We start from the raw sequence: 14712 nt of genomic DNA, 5'->3' as shown, positions 1-14712 counted from the left end.
CAAAAACATTGTGTTCTACTCGTGCAACCAATCTATGCATAGACACGGCTCTGATACCACTGATGGGATTCGTAGCATAGAAAACAAAAAAATTCCTACCGCAAGAACGAATAACAAGCCAAGATCCAATCTAGTAGATGGTAGCAACGAGAAGATCATGGGACTAACCCTCGAAGATTTCCAAAGCCTACGAGATTAGATCTCGTTGTTGATGTAGTCGATCACTTGCCGCTTGCAAAAGCGCGTAGAAGATCTTGACGGTGCCACAGTCGGGCAGCACCTCCGTACTCGGTCACACGTTCGGTGTTGATGACGACGTCCTTCTCCCCGTTCCAGCGGGCAGCGAAAGTAGTAGATCCTTCTCGGAATCCCGACAGCATGACGGCGTGGTGGCGGTGGTGGTGGAGATCTCCGGCAGGGCTTCGCCTAAGCCGTGCGGGAGAGAGGTGGAGGAGGGGATGGTGCTAGGGTTTGGGAGAGAGGGAGGGGTGCGGCCAAGGACAGGCTTGAAGTGGCCGGCCAGCCTCCCTCTCCTCCTCTTTATATAGGTGGAATCCCTAGGGTTTGCCCAAAAGATCTGAATAAGACCACAATTCAAAAACTGCCATATGGACGAAACCTAGAGGGTCAGGGACTCTCCCTTTCCCCCTTTGCTTGGCCGGGCAAGGTGGTGGAGTCCACCATGGACTCCACCCTCCCACTTGGTTGGCTGGTTAGGGTTTGTGGAATCCTTCCGGGACTCCACCTTCCATGGTGATTTCTTCTGGAAAGTTCTAGAACATTCTAGCGCCTTCCATAAATGCACCAGATCATTTCCAAACTTGGAAAGTGACTTCCTATATATTAATCTTATTTTCCGGACTATTCCGGACCTCCTCGTGATGTCCTGGATCCCATCCGAGACTCCGAACAACATTCGAACTCCATTCCATATTCCATATCTACTTAAAACGACATCAAACCTTAAGTGTGTCACCCTACGGTTCGTGAACTATGCAGACATGGTTGAGACTCCTCTCCGACCAATAACCAATAGCGGGATCTGGAGATCCATAATGGCTCCCACACATTCAACGATAACTTAGTGATCGATTGAACCAATTACATAAAATACAGATTCCCTTTGTCACGCGATACTTTACTTGCCCGACGTTCGATCATCGGTATCTCCATACCTTGTTCAACCTCGTTACTGACAAGTACTCTTTACTCGTACCGTGGTATGTCATCTCTTGTGATCTTAATCACATGCTTGCAAGCTAATCAGACGACATTCCACCGAGAGGGCCCAGAGTATATCTATCCGTCATCGGGATGGACAAATCCCACTTTTGATCCATATGCTTCAACTCACACTTTCCGAATACTTAATCCCATCTTTATAACCACCCATTTACGCAGTGGCGTTTGATGTAATCAAAGCATCCTTTCGGTGTAAGTGATTTACATGATCTCATGGTCGAAGGACTTAGGTAACTATGTATCGAAAGCTTATAGCAAGTTGAACTTAATGACTTGATCTTATGCTATGCTTACTATGGGTGTGTGTCCACCACATCATTCACCTAATGATATGATCTTGTTATTAATAACATCCAATGTTCATGATCAGGAAACCATGATCATCTATTAATCAACAAGCTAGTTAAACGAGAGGCTTACTAGGGACTCTGGTTGTTTACACAACACACACGTATTAATGTTTCCGGTTAATACAATTATAGCATGGGGTGTAAACATTTATCATGAACACTAAGATATAACAATAACTACTTTATTATTGCCTCTCGGGCATATCTCCAACAGTATAAAACCCTTATTAGAGTGGGCGTTGTATGGTCGCTATGGCTATGTAGAAATGACAAGGTTTTTAATGATAAAAATTCATCTCTCATGCAGGTCATTTACCGGTCTACGACATTGCTCTGTTCATGGTCGCCACTTCAACGCTTGGAGGACCGCGACCTCTTTACGGAGGTGTCTTCACGGTTGGAGAATATGACTAAGGAGTTTATTTTCCCAACATGGGTGGCTGCATAGTCGTCGGATTGAAGCCAATGTAGTGTAGACTAATTGGCTTTTATTTTTACTGGACAACTATTTTTTTCTTTCACTTGATACTCCAACGGCTGTGTGCGTCTTAGTTATGCAGAGGCTAGGTGTAATGCTTGAAACTTTTTGAGTAGTGAAGTGCTCTTTATCGAAGAAAAAAAATGACACAATACATAAAACCATATATAATTTAGTATCCATTATGGAGATAGTAACATAAACTCTAAAGAAGAACATGCTCGACCTACTCCCCTGTTGCTCCCCACTATGATTAGCTTTATGCACTACTCTCATTGGCTGAATACAAGAGTTCTACAGGACAAATTCTAAAGTGTCAAAAGACATGATCGATGGGAATAGATGGTGGAAAACTGAATTCTCTTTTAAGATCTTAACCAGGGAACCATGACTTATTTCCTCGAACTCTCAAAGCACTTGGACCCTATACATATAAATCATCAAGTTTTTGTCTTTTTTCGAGGAGGAAAAACCCTAGCCTCTTCAACGAATTGATCCACGCAGCCACATCATGAAGCTCTACCGCCCGATGATTCAATTAAACACACACGCTTTCGTCAACTAGCTAGCTCCTCCACCTTGTGACTTTTCAGGCATCGTCATGTTGAATATAAGGGTGGTAAAAGACAACTCGTTTGAAAAACAGAGTAGTACAAGACAACCACTAGTGCTAGGATATGAATGCGTGCTACAAAGTCCAAGCTATCCTTCGTTGAAAAACTATTTAAAACTATATTTTTTCAACTAATTTATTTGATCATGGTCAATGATGTAGTCCATATATATGTGGCATATGTGCGGCATATGTACGTCCCAATTCTTTATTGAAAAAACTGTTCGTCCCAATTATTGTTGGCTGCAGCACAAAATAGCAACCTTTTCTTGATGCCTTTTGAACAAATTCAATGAGATGCCGAGATAGATTATAACGAAAGCAGCCATTGTTAGTTATCATGAAGTTCAATGGTCTGGTCAATGGACTTTGACCAACCGGGTACAGGTGCACGGCTGACGTTCAAAAACCTGTTGGCAGTGACGTATCCAGTGGCCCCCCCCCCCCCCCCCACACACACGCACACACACACACACACACACACACACACACACAAATGTTGTTGGAAATAATTGGGGAGTACATCGATCATACATATCTTTGTTCCTAGGATGATATGACAAGACCATATGAAAAATCTAAAAAGTGGGCATTTGATCTGTAAAGTGCCATCTATTGGTCTTACTGACTATGATTTGATATGATATGAACCACTAGCAAGCAAAGTGGCACAATCATGCACTACATTATTGAACACATGTTAAGTACGTAGTAAGGAAATATGATGGCCTAACCAAAGGCATGCTATGCTAGCTATCATACTCTACCTCCGTTCCAATGAATAAGCTTTATATTATTTTTGAAAATTTAAACCATATAAAGTTTGACCAAGTTTCTATAAAAATATTAACATGCAAAATCCAAAATTAATATCATTAGAAACACCACGAAACATATTTTCCTATGATATATGCATCTAAAAGTTTGGTGAAATTTTACTTAACTTGACTTTGGAAATAAATCATTGGAATGGAGGGAGCACGTGTTATATCGACGTATGAGTTGACTAATCCTGAAAACAATGAGCCACATGTGCTGGCAGCTTTTCGCAACTACAATCTGCTGGCACAGAATGCATTACAGATAAATATATGCATGCTAGTGGTACTAAGAAGATGCCAACTTCTAACTTTTTCTCTAGCTCCCCTTTTGTTCTTTTGCACTTTAGTCATTTCGATTTACCAGGAAATTGATGAAATCATGCATTGGAAGATATACATACCAAGAAATCGGAAATACCCACACCCATGCTTAGGTGTACAAAATCCACTCTCCCAAGAAATGATAGTTTTTGATGGAAGTTAAGAAAAGCTTGGCATGCTAAAAAAAGTTTTGTTTTTTTAGCTTGGTTACTCCATCTCGGAAATCAGTTTCTTTTTCTCTCTCTATAGACAGTTTGTATGTGAAGATAAACAATCATTAATACATGTTAATTGAGTTCTACTTTAAGAGATATAGATCTAAAAAATAAAATTCAATCATTGAGAAATCTTAGTACTGCATCAAAATCCAGTTACAAAATAGACCACGCAAAAGTCTAGAAGTGGGCTTGTGAAGTGCTTCATTGTTCTACATGACTAACCGACTATGATATATGATATGAGACGACAACTAGCTTTCAAGCAAAGTAGCAAGTATGCATTACACTATTCAGCAGATGTTAAGTGGGGTAATGTGATGGCCTACCACACGTGGTAGCTAGTTAATTATTGCTACTACCGTCATTCAGAAATAAATACCTTTAGTTTTATCTAAGTAGAAATATATCTAAATATATCTTAGCTGTAGATACATTTGTATCTAAAAAAGTTGAGATATTTATTTTTAAACGGAGGGAGTAGTGTCTGAGTTAACAAAAACTGAAGACGACGAGCCATATACACGCATCTACTGTCAGGTCCAGCTACACAGTCTGCTGATGCGTAACGCATTAGATAGAGATTTAAATACAGCGGTAGACTAAAGGGAAAATGCCAACGTTTGCCTTTTTCCCTCTTAGCTGACTTTTTTGGTTCTGCTTTTGCACTTTCTTGCTATTTGTATTGACCAAGAAATCATGCGTTGGAAGATACGACGTGTGGCAAGAAATGATGGTTACTGAATTAAGAAAGTCAAAAAAGCGACCATATGCATGCTAAGGAAAAATAAGGTTGTGCCTTTCATCTGAATTTCGTAGCTGCTTCGCCACCCACTGAAATCATAGTCTCTCTCGCGCGCGGTAAATCACTCGATCGATCGAATTTTTTTTGTTTCCGTGTGGAAAGGGAACATTAGAAAAAAAGAGGTGCTAGGAAATTTGCAGGGTCGAAAATTAAGCTAAGCTGCCGGCCGGCGCACTGGTCCATCAACCCATCGACGTCATGAAATCGGCTGAGAGAGATGCTGCAAAGCGTCGACCTGCTGCATAATATTATTAGTCAACACGAGACCAAATTACGTGAGTACCAAATATAAAATTACTACTTCCATGGGGCTTGCCTGCGCCCGTCTCCTGTGCCCATCGGTGCGCCCGCACCATCCGATGGCCCTTCTCTTATATGCCCCCACCTCCCTTTCCGTTGGACAAAAAAAAAATCAATAAAACATGGCCAGACGACTTGGAAACGAAGCGGTTGTAGTTGCACAATCTGCAGGCGTACGAGCTCCAGTAATTCACTGCCCTCGCCCCTACGGCCAGTCGAATCCTGTAGCCTCGCGGACTCGCGGCCATCAACGTGCAGCGCGGCTCCGCCCCGTCCGCCTAAAGTTCAACGATCTTATCGCATAGTTCACCGCTAAGTATCAGGAGACAGGCAGAAATTGTCAAGCATTTTGTCAAGGGTGTGCCTATGTCTTAATTGACTGAGATTTTCTTAAGTCTCAGTCAACTCAGAAAAGTGCAACTACAGTTTAAAGAAAAGTGTAACTCAGTTCAGTTGCACATTTCTGTCAGAAAAGTGCAATTGCACCTTTTTAACAGAAAAGTGCAACTCAAAGCACATTTTTGTAAGTGATTTAGACTTAAGAAAATCTCAGTTGACTGAGACATAGCGACACCGTTTTGTCAATCGTACCATCAGGGACTCCAAATCCATGACATAGCTACGGTACAAGACATTCAGACCAGCCGTTGAGGATTCAGTTATCCCTAGCAGGTAGTGCGTCTACCCGGACTACGCGCACAATCTCGACGGAAGCTCGCCATTCATCACATGCACGTCATGCAGCGGCGTCGCCGGCGAGGCGCAGCTCTCCAACCCTGCCAATTCCTTCCCTCTACTATTCTTCCTGATGCGGAAAGTGCGACTCGATTTGTTGAGTTTCAGTAGTGATTTAGCTTTTTCGTCCGAAGAAGGAGGGGGTAAGGAAGAAAAGAGGAGGGCCGTTGGATGGTGCGGGCGCACCGATGGGCACAAGAGACGGGCGCAGGCAAGCCCCATCCCTCGGTTTAACAGGCACGCACACAGTTTAACATAAACTTTAATCATTGACTTGGTTAGCAAAATATAAATTTTATGTGTACAAAATCTATACTATTAGATTCGTATGCAAAAAAAAAAGCTTTCCAATGATATAATTTTTGTGACATATATTTTATATTTTATTGACCAAAATAATGGTCAAAGCAATTTTTAAAACTACGTGCACGCCTGTTAAACTCAGACGGGGGAGTACTGTAAGTGAAATTTGCAGGGCTGGAAATCAAATCGAGCTGAGCTGACGGCCGGCACACTGGTTCGTCGACCGACCGACGTCATGCAGCACGCGGCGAGCCGGCGACCTGCTACTTCAGTCAAGCTACCCCAAATTGATTAACATGTAGATTAGTAGTAATTAGGAGAGCGGCAAACTTGCAAAACTGGCTACCTGAAGAATGAATGCATACAGGAAGCTAGCACATGTAACTTTCAGAGAACAAAGACGAAATTGAAGGAAACTAGGCAAGAAGGAGAGCGACGTACGAACAAACAATTCATAATTCAGTGTGCTTCGTTGACCACCATATTTGTCCAAGGCCGGTCCGAGTTGGACAATATTAACCAAATTCAGTTATGTATGTAAACATCAATTTTTTTTGGTTTTATCTACGTCCTATACTTCCCAAGCTCTAGTGTCGGATCCCTTCCTTTTGGTGCTGACAATAAATAGATTTCTGTAGCTATTTCGTACAACAAATATATTGAAAAAACAATGAGTCAAGTCGTGTTAAAATTAATCATTTATCAGTATCTAAAAAGCAGGCATCGATCGGTATCAATCTGATTACGTAGATGACGCGTGCAAACAAGATAGCTAGATGGAGTTGAGTTGTTCGTACGGGTAAGAGCATCTCTAGTGGTTCCTCTGAAGGGCCATCCAAACACATTTAGATGGTCGTGAGGCCAAAAAAGGCTTCCAGTGGTCTCTCTATCGCATCCTCTAAATTTAGAAGAGCTCCAATATCTTCGCTCCATCCTCCAAATGTAGAGGACGAAGCCACGACCATTGAAGCGAAATTGCTGCCCCGCCCTCTCCTTCCCGCGCGCATCTGGAGACCAGAAAAGGAGGTGGGAGCGTCTCCCGCGAGGTCGCCGTCGCCGTCGCTCCACTCGCCGGCCAGGTACGATTTTTTTTCCCGTGGAATTAGTGAGATTGAGCGGCGGCGCTGGGCGGGGGCTCTGGGCGGCGGCGCTGGGCGGCGGTCGAAATCGAGGTACCGCGGCGGCCGAAATCGAGGGAGGGCGGCGGCGCTGGGCAGGGCCGGCGGCGCTGCGGACGCGGTCTGCCTCCTCCATTCGCGCGTCCTTGGACGCGGACGGGGCCAGCGTCTCTGCTAGTCTCTGTACCAAACTATGTTCTGCTAGTTTTGTAGTTTGTGCTAGTTTCTGTACCAAAAAATTTAGATAAACACAGATGATTGAATTGTCTATACTGAAATATGTTCTGCTTGTTTCGTCTGTGCTATTTTCTTTAGAAATTGTTGTTTGCATAAATATTGTTGCCTTTGGAGGCTGTTGTTTGTAGACTAAATTGTTGAATGAATTTTGACATATTGTTTTGCTAGATAAATGGACAACTCACAGATGGATGACATTGGGTTTTTAGACATGTTGAATGGGGGATCAGGTGAAGTGAATTGGAGTGCCACAGAATATTCTAGCCCAATCAGTGAACGAGAGAAGATGTCAACTCCGGATGCATCTGAACTATATCATCTTGAAGCTGAAAATGATCATGTTGGTTTCTAATCTGTTGATGCATCTGAATGAAAGCACTCAGCTCTTCTGCATGAGTACGAGATACTCTGACTCTTTCTCCCATTGCCTCATAAGTGTAATTTTGGCGACCAGTGTGCCGCTCCTCTTCAACTATCATATTGTGCATTATGACACAAACTTTCATGACATCACCGATTTCTTTACGCTTCCATCCTTTCGCAGGTCCTCGAACAATGGCAAAACAGGCTTGGAGAACTCCAAAGGCTCGTTCCACATCCTTTCTAGCCGCCTCTTGCCTTTGAGCAAACAATTTCTTCTTTCTGGTTGATGGAGCTGGTATGGTCTTCACAAGTGTTGCCCACTTTGGATATATACCATCTGCAAGGTAATACCCCATTGTGTATTGATGACCATTGATGGTATAATTCACTTCTGGAGCTTTACCCTCTGCTAGCTTTGCAAACAGATGAGAACGGTCAAGAACATTTATATCATTGTTTGACCCTGGTAAACCGAAGAATGCATGCCAAATCCAAAGATCCTTTGAAGCAACTGCCTCCAAGATCATTGTGGGCTCTTTCACATGGCCTTTAAACATGCCATGCCATTTTTTTGGGCAATTTTTCCATCCCCAGTGCATGCAATCTATATTCCCTAACATACCAGGAAATCCTCTTTCCTCCCCTACTGCAAGTAATCTTGCAATATCATCTTCATTTGGAGACCTCAGGTATTCATCCCCAAAGATTTCACAAATTTTGATCACAAACTTCTTGCAAGCCTCTAGATTAGTAGCTTCTGCGGACCGGATGTACTCATCGGCACCATCAGCTGCTATTCCATAACTTAGCATCCGCATTACTGCAGTCATCTTTTGCAATGGATGCAACCCAAGAAGTCCACAAGCACTCCTTTTTTGCGTAAAATAACCATAATAATCATGTTCAAGTATAGTATCGGCTATGCGCTTAAACAAAGTACTGGACATCCTAAACCTGTGCGTAAAGAAGTAAATGAGATAGGGAGGTGAAAATGGGAAAAAACAGAGAGTAATGGAGTAATTGCAAACCTTCGCCGAAAAAAGTGTTCGGGATAGTGAGGATTTTCTCTGAAGTAGTCATTCCAGAGGAGAACAAATCCGGCATCTCTTGCTCGGTCAATTGTCTGACGCCCATGCTTGGAACCGCCATGGCGTCGAGCGTTCCTCTTCTCTTCCTCCTCACGCTCTCCAAATGCCGCAAGAATGAGTTCGTCGCCATCAGATGAAGACGACGACGAATTCATGAGCATATCCAACGAGGAAAATTCTCCATTCATCATTTTTCTGTGTGATAGAGGACAGAGGAATTCAAGAGAGAGATGAGAGAAGGCAAAGCGAGGAGTGCTGGATGAGAGGTGGGAGGGGTGGTATATATGGACCTGGGAATATAGCCGTTGGAAATATAGCCATTGAAAATATAGCCGTTTGAAATATTACTAAACTATATGAGAGAGAATTTAGACGTCCTAGATATAGACGTTCCACTGAAAAACTGAGATCATCTAAAAAGAAATCTTTATAGATGGTCATCTATATGGAGATATAGAGGACCTCATTTAGAGGAACCACTAGAGATGCTCTAAGGTAAGCGCAGCGGCGGTGGGTAGTGAACTGATTTTGATGGGCGTACTAGAACGACCAGCAGCTACAACAAGACAAACACCACTGAGCTAGGCTAACTAATTTGGACTTCGCGTTGCTGCTTAAATATGTAGTACTTGGTCAAATGTACCACACGTACTAATACAGCTGCTCAATCCACAAAAACTCTCTTTGGCCCCGAGTTCAAGGGATAGTTTCACTTAAAGAAAAGAAAAATAACATTTTTTTTATGTAGCTATAATGATGTACTATCCACTAACATAAACAGCCTCATTGTCGATTGTTCAGAAAAAAAAACACTCGGCATACACATGTGCTCGACATATGCGTTGTATGCCAAGGAAGCAAAAAAATCACAACAGCTAAATTCTTTGAATTCTGAGTTATAATTGTTTTAAAATGTATGCACGTTGACTATACTTGGATCCAAACATTTTTCATTTTTGTGTAGTGCAAGATACAAAGTATTTTAAATTGACATTTGAACGTTAGTAGGATACATCTTTGAGTATATCCAGATTTTTTTCTTTCATTTTGTTAAAACTTGTAAAAGTGATTTTTGATTTTTTTATACATAAAGGGATCAACTAGGGAAGCCAGAAATCCCCGCTCTTAGCGTGTATGACAGGTGAGTAGAGCGGTGGTGCAGTTAGTTTAGCTGATACCACGTGGTTACAATTCGAATGAAATTTCTTGTATCGTGTCAAATTCTATGAAGTTCTTCTAATTAAAAGTCAAAAAAAATATATGTTATGACGCTTATTAGCTATAAAAATGGAATTAGGCAAAATGTGTGGGACAACCGATGGAATTTTACAGAATCTAGCATAAGCATAAATGATAACCCCAACAATTATTCGTCCGAGTTGCCGTCCGAGTTGCCATTGTGACACTTCCGTACGGCTTATCAGTTCCTGCAAAAAAAACATCCATAACAGCGATCACATCAAAAGTGTATATCACATCATGGAATGTGCTCTTACAAGTTTTTAAGGCTTGTCAGTTGCGAAAGGAAAACAATAAAATAAGTTAAAAATTATCACAAATAATCAAAAATTACTAGGAAAACAGCTACGAGTGGTGCACTGCATTTTGGTGTCTGTGGCACACTGCTAGCGGGCCACTAATAGCAATTACCAGTGACACACCAGGTGGTGCGGCACTGGTAAGGCACATACCAGGTATATTTTCAAAGTGCGCTATAGGTATATTTTAGAAAAATCATTTGCGAAACTTTATTTGCTCATTTTTTTCTTTTTTTTTGCTCGTTTTTGTTTCGGATTATTTGTCCCGTTCATGCTCCTAACCCTAGCCGGCGGACGAAGAGGAGAGAAGGGTCGGCGACCGGGAACTTAGGAGAGAGGAGAAGAGAGGAAGGAGCAGAGGAAGGAGCAGAGGAGGGAGGAGAGGAGGCGCCGGAGAGGACACTACAACAGGAACCCCCCTTCAGCAACACATCGATGCGTTGCCTAATGTCTATATAAGCGTTGGTAGTGCCTACACCAACGGATTTGCTATGTGTTGCCGTTGGTGGCGTTGCAAGGGTCTACAACAACACATACACATGCGTTGGTAAACGACATGAAGATACGTTGTAAGATAGCAACGTATATAGATAGAGCCGAACAACACTTCATATGCGTTGGTGGCTACCCTGTATGAAAGGATTTTGAAATGACAGAACAAATCATAGCAAAATCTTAGAAGAGTTACTAGATAGCTCAAACAATTAATGGTAGATTATATGTTGCCAACAATGATTATTTGCTCAACGGAAGGAGTGCACAAGATCCGCAACATTGTAAGCAGAACGGCCTCATATATTAAATTTACTTTGTAGCTTTACAAAGAACACGATCCAATAGATACAACATGTGTACATGTGAAAATATAATGCTAAACAATAATTTCTAACTATCTGGTAGTAGCACTATTCTCGAACTTGCTACTAGCACCTCAGCCATGCATCATCCATTTATATTGGGAATCTACAACAACAAAACAAACTGAGGTAAGTAACGCGCCATTAGCAAGACGAACCATAAGTTAAGAAAATAGTTTGTAATAGCTGCAAATACAAAGGACAAATGCCATGAGGTAATTGATATTCCAACATTAGAAGGAATCTATAACGCTTGTCATCTGTTTTGAAGAAAAAGGTCAAACGTAACAAGAAGAAAATGATAATTTTTCCTATCATACGCACATTATTATCTCTTGGTTGCAGCAGATTCTTGCATGTCCTCTTTTTCCAGGTCCTATTAATCTTCGCAGGCTACCGCAGTCGTCGAGGAGAGCTTTACTCGGGAGTGCAATCTGATTTACACGAAGTACTTAGAGCCTTCAATCTTTCTACAAATCCTTTTGTAGTTCATAGAGTAAAAGATTAAATGAATATAGCAGACAGAATAAAAGATGTAGCATTCTAATTGGATAAGAATTTTCTTTTGACTAAACCAGTTCACAGAGTAAAAGATTTTTAAAAATATAGTAGGCAGAATAAAAGATGTAGCATCCTAATTCGATAAGCATTTATGTACTTTGCTGACTCAACGTGCATCTTGCTGGAAGTAAACCTGATAGTAAATATCCAGAGAATATATCATTATTCATAAGTAGCTAAATTCGGACATGTCTTCATACTTAAGTATTATGCTAGTATTTGATATGCCTAGACAGATTATATCTACCTCAAGACGAAAGACGGCACCAGGATGTACCATACTGTGATTACCTTATGAACCTTTCTTCTGTACAATTGGCTTTTTGTTTCTCATATTTGCAGTGCACAAATACTGAAGATATGACATTTGTCTGAAACTGCAAAAGCACAAAGCACGCTATCGTAAGAAACCAACATAAGTTTGAACACTATTGTGTATAGCTCCATCTAATGATTACCTGAAAACCAAAACTGCATAAGACATAGTCTAGGAAGTCAAAGAATTTTAGATCTCAGCGGTCTCCCTCCTCCTTGAGTACTAGTAAGGTTTATTTAAATATATGATTAGAAGAAGCGGAATCCTGAAAATTGCATATGATGAATGTAAGAAGAATTTGAGCTAATAAATTACTTTGTCTCCACATCACCACATGTATATCCAACAGACTCGAACTGGTCTGTAAGATAATTTTTCAAGTGTATATACAGGAAAGAGCGGATATGTGTTCTGTACATAGAAAATCACAAGATTAATGGGCATGGTATGTCTAATATTTATGGACCAGCAAACCAAAACGATATAGACTTAGTAATCAACCATACGAGTCTCAAATTAAACAAACCAGAAACACAAGGTGATGTTTAGACACAACACAACTTACATATCGCAGTAACTCCGTCAGGAACGCAGAACCTACCATAATATAAAATTTTAGGGAAACAAATCATGTACTGAAATTTGTAGAAGGGAGCGATGACCTGTAGGACCTAGCTAGTCACCTGATGAAGGGAGGCGAAGCTGGGTGAGGGCAGGGCAGTTGATACTCGTGGTACGGGAACTGCGGACGGGCGAACATCTGTGAATCAAGGGCAGGAACTGCAGGCGGAGCATCACAGATCCACTAAGCACACGACATAGATAATGACGGAAAGATCAATCCAATCAAAGACCGCAACAATTGGATGGGGAGAGAAATAAATTGAATGATCTCCAGTTTAGAATAGGATTACCGGATCTCCAGAGGTGCCGCTGCACCTAGCCGTGCTCGTCATGGTTGGTGATGCAGTGATGTTCCTCTCGCCGCCGCAAATTATATCCTAGTCCTCTGCATCTCAATACGAGAACGAATCACGAGGGGCAGAAACCATGGACGGGGATGCTCACACGGGATTGCGGGGTGGGTGCCAGCAGAGGCCGGTGCATAATACTAGTTGGATGAGAGGATCGGGATTACGGGCAGTTATAGATCACGTCTTATCTATTCGCTCGCTCGCGAAGTGGGGAAGTTTTTCCCTAGCAGCGCATATCTAATTCGTTGGAGTATATACGTAGCCATATGTAGGGTCCCGTTGTAGTGGGAGGGAGCAGAGGGGGGAGGGACGAGGGATGAGAGGCGGCCAAAAAGGAGGGAGGAACAGGAGAGTAGCTCGAAGGAGTTGCGGATGGGCTGAGGGTCATGTGAGAGAGAGAGAGAGAGAGAGAGAGGGTCGAGAGAGAGAGAGAGAGAGAGAGAGAGATAAGGGAGGTGTGGATGAAATGATGGTTGGATAATGGTTGGATATATGGTGAAGGTAGTGGGGATAGGTGGCCGTTTTAAAATTACCAGTGACGCACCACATCTTTGTGCCACATGTAAGTTCTTCCCTTCTAAATTGTGTTTTGAGCGGAATCTAAAAACCGTAGAAAGCTCTATTTTACCTTTTGAATTTCAGTATTCTAAAAAAATTGGTAAATGGCCATAGGCCGTTGAAATCGGATGTAACTTTTTCTATAGATATTTTTTATATAAAAACTTTTTCATCTGATGTCGTATGCAAAATTCAGAGCTGTTTTACTGAAATATGACATGTTTTTGCAAACTATGTCGAAATTCATGTTTGCTAGTTTTTCTAACATAACTACATCTCAAAGAATTTTAAAATATGAAATTTCTATCATTTTTTTCAAAGCCGAAAAGACGATCCATGGGGGGTTGAGGATTTTGGTCCCCACTTACCAGTGGCGCGCCACATCCTGGTGTGCCATCAACCCCCACAGATCGTCTTTTCAGTTTTTTAAAAAATAAAATAAAATGATAGAAATTTCACAACGCCATTGGTAAGTGTGGCACCCCAACTAACCTGGTCCAGACATACCATTGGCACATTGTTTGAAGTGGTCCGCCGGTGGTAAGTTCTACCTGTGACACAGATGTTTGTAGTGCGCTACTAGTACATAGTAGTGGCACACGACTATTATGGTGCGCCATTGGTAGCAAACCCACGAATAGCTGTTTTCTAGTAGTGCATCCAAAGGGTAAATTATGGAATGGACTCTTGGAAATTGAAAAAAAAATCATATCAAAAGAAACAATTGGTGGGATTTTTTGTTGTGAACGAAGCAATTGATTTGATATATAACTAAACAGAGTAAAGTTCTCGAATTTTTAGATAATATTTACTACCTCCGTCTGAAATTGCTGACTCCAATTTATCCAGTTTCATACATATTTAAATACATTTTAGTGTGTTGATATGTGCGACTTTAAACAAATCTGAGTCACTTATT

The 14712-nt window shown here is 41.6% G+C and overlaps 1 protein-coding gene and 1 long non-coding RNA gene across 2 annotated transcripts; both read right to left on the bottom strand.

Annotated features, from left to right (window-relative positions):
* Nucleotides 1–6496: 6496 nt before the first annotated feature.
* On the bottom strand, nt 6497–8848 carry LOC139832301 (uncharacterized). The gene is made up of 3 exons (XM_071822030.1): nt 7817–8848; nt 7360–7527; nt 6497–6529 (listed from the first exon to the last, which is right to left on the bottom strand). The coding sequence occupies exons 1-3, from the start codon at nt 8846–8848 to the stop codon at nt 6497–6499; spliced, it is 1233 nt and encodes a 410-aa protein (XP_071678131.1).
* A 2502-nt stretch (nt 8849–11350) lies between these two features.
* LOC127308785 (uncharacterized) lies at nt 11351–13611 on the bottom strand. Its single transcript, XR_011747604.1, has 4 exons — nt 13176–13611; nt 12237–13041; nt 11709–11818; nt 11351–11490 (listed from the first exon to the last, which is right to left on the bottom strand). It is a non-coding gene; the product is annotated as an uncharacterized lncRNA (long non-coding RNA).
* Between the last annotated feature and the right edge of the window lie 1101 nt (nt 13612–14712).

This window comes from Lolium perenne, chromosome 6 (genome assembly GCF_019359855.2).
Source record: "Lolium perenne isolate Kyuss_39 chromosome 6, Kyuss_2.0, whole genome shotgun sequence".
In the NCBI taxonomy this organism is placed as follows: domain Eukaryota; kingdom Viridiplantae; phylum Streptophyta; class Magnoliopsida; order Poales; family Poaceae; genus Lolium; species Lolium perenne.
Note: the sequence above shows the minus strand (reverse complement) of the source record. Positions and strands in the feature narration are given on the sequence as shown.